Source organism: Lotus japonicus, chromosome 6 (genome assembly GCF_012489685.1).
Source record: "Lotus japonicus ecotype B-129 chromosome 6, LjGifu_v1.2".
Classification (NCBI taxonomy): domain Eukaryota; kingdom Viridiplantae; phylum Streptophyta; class Magnoliopsida; order Fabales; family Fabaceae; genus Lotus; species Lotus japonicus.
In genome coordinates, this window is record NC_080046.1 from 556,374 (window position 1) to 566,172 (window position 9,799).

The 9,799-nt window shown below is 36.3% G+C and overlaps 1 protein-coding gene across 4 annotated transcripts; it reads left to right on the forward strand.

Annotated features, from left to right (window-relative positions):
• The first annotated feature begins 911 nt into the window (after positions 1-911).
• LOC130723040 (protein argonaute 10-like) lies at positions 912-9,542 on the forward strand. 4 transcript variants are annotated; one of them, XM_057573963.1, is made up of 22 exons: positions 912-1,002; positions 2,122-2,626; positions 3,032-3,240; positions 3,361-3,510; positions 3,608-3,741; positions 3,815-3,924; positions 4,011-4,117; positions 4,226-4,364; positions 4,450-4,566; positions 5,024-5,131; positions 5,221-5,292; positions 5,482-5,604; positions 5,694-5,853; positions 5,974-6,095; positions 6,641-6,778; positions 6,873-7,015; positions 7,151-7,213; positions 7,577-7,640; positions 7,730-7,865; positions 7,965-8,038; positions 8,588-8,714; positions 9,003-9,542. In XM_057573963.1, the coding sequence occupies exons 2-22, from the start codon at positions 2,192-2,194 to the stop codon at positions 9,191-9,193; spliced, it is 2,922 nt and encodes a 973-aa protein (XP_057429946.1). In that variant the 5' UTR covers positions 912-1,002; positions 2,122-2,191; the 3' UTR covers positions 9,194-9,542. The 4 variants fall into 4 exon arrangements, with proteins under 4 accessions (XP_057429946.1, XP_057429948.1, XP_057429947.1 ...); XM_057573964.1 differs by lacking the exon at positions 912-1,002 and adding an exon at positions 1,055-1,213 and having other exon boundaries at positions 3,364-3,510; XM_057573962.1 differs by lacking the exon at positions 912-1,002 and adding an exon at positions 1,056-1,213.
• The last annotated feature ends 257 nt before the right edge of the window (positions 9,543-9,799 follow it).

A 9,799-nucleotide genomic window follows, 5' to 3' on the forward strand; every position in this document is an offset into this window, starting at 1 on the left:
GAGAGAGAGCAGATGACTGCAACTTCGAATTATTCTTCTTCCTTGTATGGTTGCTTTTATAATCCCCACTCCCTCTTTTGGACTCATTACAATACTACTTAGTACTTACTCACATCTCTCTCTCCCTCTATAGCTTTCATTAATAATTTACATCTTCCTTTTCTTGTTTTAATCTTTCTTTCTTCTGCATAAAATTTAAATATCTTTTTTTAAAAACAGTAAGGACACGTCTCTAGAATCATATGTCGTTTATAGGGGTACTTACGGATCACTAGTCGAAGCACTTATAAATCGTTCACCAATACAGTTCTCACATCACCACCTACAAGCAAACACACAACCTTTAAAGGGAAAGTTTCGTCTTTACTAGTTGAGCGGCATCCAGGTGTCCTTACAATCATTTTTCTTTTGATTTCCACATTTTTTTAACTTCTTTTTTAAAGAAAGTTGATGGTGAAGCCAAGTTACAGACAATAGTGATTCATAAACGCTCTTATAGTAGAGACATAAAAAAAACACATATTTACCTGTAGTTTTTTCTTCACATTTTCTTGCGGAGTTTGCTTCAGGAATATTTGAAGGCAGAATTCATAAGAAAATCTACAAGAAAATACTATCTGTAAAGAAGTTCCCGTAGGAAAATAATAACTTTTTAAAGGTTTGAAACTGCCGCTAAATAAGCAAAATCCGCAGAAAAATCCAAAGAATAATCGATATTTTTTCATGTCCTTACTATAAATAAAGATGTTTAATGAAAATTATAAGTTACACACAGCAAGTTTTGTAACTTTTTATTTGTGGAACTTAATTAAAAAAATCTAGCAACACATTTTTTTATGGAAAAAATAAATAAATAAAATTTCAATTATATATTAGAGGATGGTACAATTACATGCCCCCTACACTGCTGCTGTTGCTGTAAGAAGAGTTGTGAGTTTGAAGCAGTAGAGGAGGAGAGAGAAAAGGGGAGACGCAGACAGACAGACAGAGGCTGAGGCAAAGGTTATTTTTTTACACGTGATAAAGAAAACACCAAAAAGCAAGCTCTTTTGCATGCGTGTATAAGATTCATCACCATCATCATCTCCCTTTCTCATTCATTTCATTTTCCCTTTCTTCTTCTTTTATGAAAATTTCTCTACCCTCCATTTCTAACTCTTCACTCCTTTCACTTGGGTACTACTTTGCTAGCCATACCCATAAAACCAAGAGGGTGAGTTCAAGTTATGATTATTCCCTTCTTTATTTTTCTCTTTCCCATTCTCAGGTTACTTGGTGGTGGGTGTGTGAGCTTGTTTGTTTGGTGGGTTTTCTATTTTGACTTTGTTTACACTTCAAGGCATTTAATACAGTCCATTCTGTAGCCTTTGAAATATCTTCTAGACACTGATTTTGCTACCCTTTTCAATGTTTATTCCTTCACTTAGTATGTTTTGTTCTTGATTTTTGTTTTCTTCTGCTTGTTTTATTCTCTTCTTCAAAGTTTCAACTTTCAAACCTTCCTTGATTCATTGCCAATTTTTTTATTATTTTTCTTCAAGTGTTTTTTCTCTGTGGCTGTATTTTTTGGAGATGTTGGATGGTTCACAGTTGTAGGTAGGGGTCAGGCCTATAGAGCTGGTTTTGTTTTCTGGGCATTTCCATTTTTATTAGGTTTTCCATTTGTGTAATCACATTTTATTATGAATTATTCTCTTCCTTTTACATGGGGTTTGGTTTATTCCCTGCACAATTTTGCTTGGTTTGTCTTCTGGTTCTTGAAACTTCAAGCACAAAAGGGCAGAAGAAAATGTCTTCAACATTTGCTTTTTGCTGTCTTCTCTTATTTAGCTCTAGCCTCTATGGTTCTATTGCAATAACTACTTTTGGGTTTACTTGTTGAAACAAGGGTAGCTTGTTGGATATCCAATTTTGCAAAAGAATAGTAATGTTTGTATTCTTAAACAATGCTAGTACTTTTCCAAACCATGCCATTTTTTACTTTGTGCATTAATCCATTGAGCAACTCTCATAATTAAGCCTTCCTGTCCACTTCACAGCAATAACTACTCATTTAGCTCACCTATATTTTCCATCTTTGTTCCTCTTTTCTTAGCTGAAGCAATTGACACTGTTTTGCAGTTATAAACAAAAACTAAGACTGAAAAACTGGTATTTTGCTGAACCTTATCACCTTTGACAAAAATCAAACATGCCAGTTAGGCAGATGAAAGAGGGCTCAGAGCAGCACCTTGTGATCAAACCTCATTTGCTGAACCCCATGAATTCAGCTAGGAAGGTTACTAGGGCTGTCCAAAATGGCAAAGGTCCACCACCACCACCACAAGAACCCAATAATCAAACTTCACCTCAGGAAAGGGCAAAGGGAAGAAGAAAGAGCAGAGTTTGCAGGAAATCTGATCAAGGAGGTGTTTTGATGAGACCCTGCACTGTTGTGACAAATACAGCAAATGGGCTTGTTGATAATGGCAGCATTTCTGGTGACATAGAAATGGGTTACCCTAGTTCAAGCAAGTCTTTGAGCTTTGCTCCTAGGCCTGGGTTTGGACAAGTTGGGGCAAAATGCATTGTGAAAGCTAACCACTTCTTTGCAGAGTTACCAGACAAGGACTTGAACCACTATGATGTAAGCTCCTTTTCTTGGTCTTCATTACTATTATTAGCACCCTTGGACCAGCTTTTTTCACCAATCAATTTTGAAACCCAACAGCTACTCACATAAGCTTCTTCCGGAGTTAATTATAGCTTCAGAATCAATTGTAGAATGGTTTTGAAACATGCATTATGTAGCCTACTGCAAAGAAAAAATGTTAGGGTTTCTGAGTGTCTCACAGACTGTCATGGCCCTTTATTGAAGTATTTAAATTCATCCTATGATTTCCTCTTATGTGCTGTTCAATTGCAGAAGGAATTGAATGGGGTTCTGTTTTTGTAGTCCTTGTATTATTTATGAGTCCATAAATTTGACTTGAGGTTTTGTTCTTATTGTTTTCTTTGTTTTAATACCATTATCTGTTGCTGTATTTTAAAGGTCGCTATTACACCGGAAGTGTCTTCCAAAATAGTAAACAGGTCCATTATAGCAGAACTTGTGAGGCTTTACAAAGAGTCTGAGCTTGGGATGAGGCTTCCAGCATATGATGGCAGAAAAAGTCTGTACACAGCAGGGGCACTTCCTTTTTCCCGGAGAGAGTTTAAGATTAAGCTTATAGACGTAGACGATGGAGTTAATCCCACCAAGTAAAGTTTATTTTGTATATACACTTCAAAGTTTAAACATGCAGAATATAAACATGATGGACTCAGATACATGCTATTATTTGTGTTTAAGTTCAATTCAACTGACACGCCCCTTTTCAGAAGGGAAAGAGAATACTGTGTCGTGATCAAGTTTGTTGCGCGGGTTAATTTGCATCACTTGGGGCAGTTTCTAGCTGGCAAGCGTGCCGATGCGCCACAGGAGGCACTCCAAACTCTAGACATTGTTCTAAGAGAGTTATCATCTAAAAGGTAGCTTTACCAAATAGTAAATGAGTGATCCATTCCTGTGAAAAAGGGAAGCTTAAGATTCTTTATTTTCCTCTCACAAAAGCTGCATTTTCGAAAGGTTTTGCCCCATTGGGAGGTCCTTCTTTTCACCTGATATTAGAACACCACAACGGCTTGGGCAAGGATTGGAATCTTGGTGCGGATTTTACCAGAGCATAAGGCCTACTCAGATGGGTCTTTCCCTCAATATAGGTATATTCTCGCCATAGATATCATTTCATAATGGAATTATAATTCAACATTTAATTTCTCTTGGATTTCATAGATATGGCTTCTGCTGCGTTCATTGAACCTCTCCCAGTAGTGGAATTTGTTGGCCAGCTATTAGGAAAAGATGTTCTGTCAAGGCAATTGTCTGATGCTGATCGCATTAAGGTACTTAGTTACACTAAAAAAAAGACTTAGTTCAATTGTTGTGTTGTCTCAAAACTATATGAAAGCCACTTTAAGATGTCTAACAGGTTAAGAAAGCCCTGAGAGGAGTTAAAGTTGAAGTAACACACAGAGGAAGCTTTAGAAGAAAGTATCGTGTTTCTGGTTTGACTTCTCAACCAACAAGAGAACTTGTGTAAGTTAATTTTCTTTTTGACCTTGTAACTTTTGTTCTGCACCAATTTCAAAGAAGTTCTGATGATATTCCCCCTGCTTTCTTAATGATGGGAATATATCTCTTTAGGTTTCCTGTTGACGGGAACTCAACCATGAAGTCGGTAGTTGATTACTTCCAAGAAATGTATGGTTTCATTATTAAATATACCCACCTTCCTTGCCTGCAAGTGGGAAGTCAAAAGAAAGCAAACTATTTACCTATGGAGGTAGGGAAAATCCTTGTTATTTGATGCAACAATTCTTCTTGCTCATAATTATATTGATTGTTGTTGCATGCTTCTGGTTCCTCAGGCCTGCAAAATTGTGGAGGGTCAACGTTATACTAAAAGGTTGAATGAGAAGCAAATTACTGCTCTCCTGAAAGTTACTTGCCAAAGACCCCGTGATCGAGAAAATGACATTTTGCAGGTATTTAGTGGGTGCTTGTATTTAATTTATTAGAATCATTTTTAATTAAAAAATCTACAACTTTATGATTATAAGTTTTTCTGAATGTAACACATTCATTATTGAACCCTCATAAAAAATGAAATTTGCATCCATGCTTATATTTGATTGCATATCCATTATGAAATGAAGAACTTTTACATTGTTATATTTTCATGATTTCTTCCAGAGCTACTTAGTGAATTCATGTTATAGATCATATAAAACTCGCATAACTATGAGTCTATGACACAGATTCTAACAATGTAATAACTGGAGTTTTCCAATAATGTTCTAAACTTCAAAGCTTATCGGGGAGGTCACTTGTGACAAATAAAATCTTCAGCAGCACAAATAGTCAACGTATATACATGATATTCTAGAAGCTAAACCATAAGTTGGGTCTTAATATTAATAGCTCAATTTTTCTTACAAGCAGACGATTCAGCATAATGCTTATGATCAAGATCCTTATGCAAAGGAATTTGGGATTAAAATCAGTGAAAAACTAGCTTCTGTGGAAGCACGAATTCTTCCTGCCCCTTGGGTAATGTGCTTCTTCAAAAGGTGCAAGACACTTAATGTTCAATCTATTTTTTGGCACGATCTATTGACTTGCGTTACTTCTGACTGCAGCTTAAGTATCACGATAGTGGGAAAGAAAAGAATTGTTTACCTCAAGTTGGTCAGTGGAATATGATGAACAAGGTTTGTGGATTAATATTACAATTATCTGTTCACAAGCAGTCATGAGTGCAACTATTCTCCCTTATTTTTTATAAAATTAAGGTGAATGCTGTTTTTTCAGAAGTAAACATGATAAGGTATTTTCTGTTCTGGTTTCACCTGGAGCTTTCATTTGATACTGGTCTCTTTGTCTCTTGATGAATGATACAGAAAATGATCAATGGAATGGCCGTTAGCCGGTGGGCATGCATAAATTTTTCACGAAGTGTGCAAGATAATATTGCTCGCACTTTTTGTAATGAGCTTGGTCAAATGTGTCAAGTATCTGGGATGGTAGTTTCCTGCCTATTCTATTTGTTGTGTTTGAAGATCATAAATCTTTAGTCTTTACTACAACTCATAATGTGGCTTTTTTGTTGTAGGAATTTAATCCAGAGCCTGTTATCCCCATCTACAATGCCAAACCTGAGCAGGTAGAGAAAGCTTTGAAACATGTTTACCACGTATCAATGAACAAAACCAAAGGAAAGGAATTGGAGCTTTTGTTAGCAATATTGCCTGACAACAATGGCTCTCTCTATGGTAAGCCAGCCACCTTAATTGAAATTAATGTACATGATTGTATCAATCAATGATAGCTATTTGCTTCAATTGACAGAACATAGTTGTGCTTAAGTTCAGTTCTAAATATCTTTTTTTCAGGTGACCTCAAGCGTATTTGTGAAACTGAGCTTGGTTTAATTTCTCAATGTTGTCTGACAAAGCATGTCTTTAAGATTACTAAGCAGTACTTGGCTAATGTGTCTCTGAAGATCAATGTCAAGGTTTTTTTGCTCTCAAATCTCAATTACATGAAATACCACTTCACTGAGTACTAATATTTATAAAGTCTACTATCCATTACTATTAGTTGTTAGACAATCCTCTGTCCTTTTTAAATTTTGTGACTGTTCTTGGTTAAGCTCGTTTTGCGCATAAATCTGTGTCTGCTGGTTAGAATTGCTGGCCTAATCAAGTATTTATCATACCTTGAGGATTCTTGGGATTTATCATTTATGTCTCATGTCTCAACCCTATGTGCCTATAATGGTGCAGCTATCTACTCAGTAATTGATGCAGATCTGAGATGCAATAACCTATATAGTTGCATTTCACTAATAGCATCAACTTTTAGTGCGGAGGCTTATATTTTAACTTTAAACTACAGAAATAATGATGTTAGATTTTTTCTTTTTTTTTACCTAAAATACAATGCCATGTTAGCCAATGTAGTCATCTCAACTTTGTGGATAGAACTTCAGAATTATTATAACTTTTTTGAAATGCTTCCAGGACTAATGTATGATTATTTTCTCTCTTCTTGATGCAGATGGGAGGTAGAAACACCGTTCTTGTTGATGCTGTAAGCTGCAGAATACCATTGGTTAGTGACATACCAACTATAATATTTGGAGCAGATGTTACCCATCCCGAAAATGGAGAAGACTCTAGCCCTTCGATTGCAGCTGTATGATGATATAATCTATTGTTTTGATTTTTTAATATTGTAATAATTATTGAAGGGTTTTTATTCCTGATGATATGTATTGCGCAATCTGTAGGTAGTGGCGTCCCAAGACTGGCCTGAAGTAACAAAATATGCAGGTTTAGTGTGTGCTCAAGCTCATAGACAGGAACTTATACAAGATTTGTACAAAACTTGGCATGACCCTGTTCGTGGCTTAGTTAGTGGTGGCATGATCCGGTAATAATAGTAATGTGATCTCCATCTCTCTAATTATCAGTGTTGTTCCTGGATGTTATATGATGGGATTTCAGTAATATGATTTTGACTTTCCTCTTTTACTTCAGTGATTCATTCTGTATCCCTTTCATGCAGAGATTTGTTGATTTCTTTTAGAAAGGCAACAGGACAGAAGCCACAAAGGATTATATTTTACAGGTCTGTATGTTTAATTTATGATGCAAGATCAATGCTTGCTGAAAGCTTGTATAAAAATGAAATTTTCATAATTGTGGGAAAACATCGTAATTGTGTTCTTTTGTGAAAGCACTATTTTGTGTCATTTGTGTAGTGCTGTCAAATCATATTGGCAGAAAAGAACCCAGAGTGGTTTTCTTCTCCCTTTTTGTGGAGTTTGCTAAATAATGTTCTAAATTTGTTTAGAGACGTGGGGCATCTTTTATCCAATTTGTTATCTGAATTCATATGCATATAATTTCCTACCTAGGAGCTTGGCTTTTCCAAACATTCATATTTTTTGAAACTGTTAGTTAGCAATGTTTTAACGAGAAATATGAACAGGGATGGTGTGAGTGAAGGGCAGTTTTACCAAGTTCTACTATATGAATTGGATGCGATTCGTAAGGTCAGAATTGTTTGCTTACTCCTGCTCTCATATATGTTATATCATGTCTTTATATACCAAATCTGTTCTGATTAGTAATATGGATGCAGGCATGTGCTTCTTTAGAGCCAAACTATCAACCTCCAGTAACCTTCGTAATTGTACAAAAGAGACATCATACTCGGTTGTTTGCAAACAACCACAGGGACAGGAGCAGTACAGATAAGAGTGGGAATATATTGCCAGGTTTGTTCAACTTACCCCGAGTTGCTTATGTACACAAATGAATTTGAGACAAATGAACTTGCGCCTAATAAGATTGATTTTTTTTCTTTGATCTCTTAGGAACTGTTGTTGATTCCAAAATCTGTCACCCAACAGAGTTTGATTTTTACCTCTGCAGTCATGCTGGCATTCAGGTAGAAGATTGTTTTTTTCTCCTTTCTATACTATCCTTTAGGAATTACTTATGGAACAAAGCATTTAGCCTAGTTATACCGGTCAGATAATTAGAGGGCAACTTGGTAGGATGAAGCTTGATGTGCCAAGGACTCAGAACTCTTGTTGTTGAAGACCCTTTCTCCTCCACAGGATGGCCCTTGATCAAGTGGTTAGATAGGGCAGTCCTCACCTTTGAGCTTGCTTTTCGGGTAGAGTTAGGTCTAACCCAAATTCAAAGAGCCTTATATATTCTCCTATCCATCCTATTTATAGCCTGTCACTTTCTAAATAACTCTCTCTAACTAACTACTCTACTATTGGCATAGATCAAACTCATTAGTATGTCCAAAGATACGAAACCTATTTGATTTTCTCTTGTAAGGCTTAAGGATAAGCTCAGATCCAGTGACACTCAAGATCTCCTTTAAATTTTTTTTGTGGAAAGCTTTAGCTACTAGAGAGCATGTAAATCTAAATCTCTGATTTTCCTAAAATCAATTATGATTTCTGGTTCTATTATCATGCAGGGAACAAGTCGTCCAGCTCATTATCATGTTCTGTGGGATGAAAACAATTTCACTGCTGATGGGATTCAGTCTTTGACAAACAATCTCTGTTATACATATGCGAGGTGTACACGCTCTGTCTCTGTTGGTAAGCTCATTTGATTTATTCTGTGGTGCTTCATTTTACTCTTTATGCATACTTCTTAACCTTGCCTATAAATTTTGTGGTAGTACTATCTACAATTATTACTTAGCAAACTGAGAGAATTCATGAAAAGAAAATAATTTTAATGCTCTCAATCTTTACTTGTTTTTAGGCTTCTAGCAACCTCAATCTAAAGTAGACCTCTTCAGGCTTCGTTTCTCTTATGTTGTTTATCTTGGTTGAGGTTTCAACATGTGTTGAAAACTCTAAAATGGACTTCTTTGTGTGCAGTTCCTCCAGCATATTATGCACACTTGGCCGCATTTCGAGCTCGTTTCTATGCGGGACCGGAAGAGCTGCAGGAGAATGGCTCCACAGGTACTGGACATGGTTCCAAGGTAACAAGAGCAGCTGGAGAGTGTGGTGTGAAGCCATTGCCAGCCTTGAAAGAAAATGTGAAGAGAGTGATGTTTTATTGTTAAGATTGTCTGGCCGTTTGGCAATGGCCGATGGGGGACATGTGCATCAAACAGTGAAATGCTGCAAAACACAATCATGCAATGCACCTTCCTTTCCCCTCAACCCTGTAGCTTGTATATTAGTGGCTTTGAAGCATAGCAGCAAGGTTTCTCATTGTACTTTTAGAGGCCTAGTTTAGGATCCTAGAACATGGGAGACAAACCATAGGTGTAGACTTTAGAGATGCTAACCCTCTAGTCGGCCAAGATGAAATCGAATCAGGCATTGTAAACAAAGTGCTATCAATCAATATTTTTTGTATAAAAATCTGCATGAAATGTTAATTTCCTTCATATTTGCCAAGAGTGAAAAGGGCACAAGCTTGATCGAGTGCTATAGAATAATGTTATGTTAGCAGTTTAAGATAAATATACAGAGTTCTAATGAGTTGCGATCAAAGTTTTTTGACGTTGCACTCAATTGGTTTCAAACATACAAAGACTTCTGTACCAAAAGGACAGAGGTCAAATAAAAAGTTGTGTAGCCTAGCTTAAGCAAGTTTTACCTTCTTTAATTTTCATGACAAAAGTTATGCTTATTTTTGGTTCTTGCAGTATACCTCATTTTTT

Excerpts from the sequence above, each read along its gene's own strand:
- LOC130723040 (XM_057573963.1), top strand. The coding sequence starts at position 2,192 with ATGCCAGTTAGGCAGATGAAAGAGGGCTCAGAGCAGCACCTTGTGATC. Across the intron at positions 4,118-4,225 it reads CAACCAACAAGAGAACTTGT|GTTTCCTGTTGACGGGAACT; the intron begins GTAAGTTAATTT and ends ATATCTCTTTAG. Across the intron at positions 7,214-7,576 it reads CAAAGGATTATATTTTACAG|GGATGGTGTGAGTGAAGGGC; the intron begins GTCTGTATGTTT and ends AAATATGAACAG.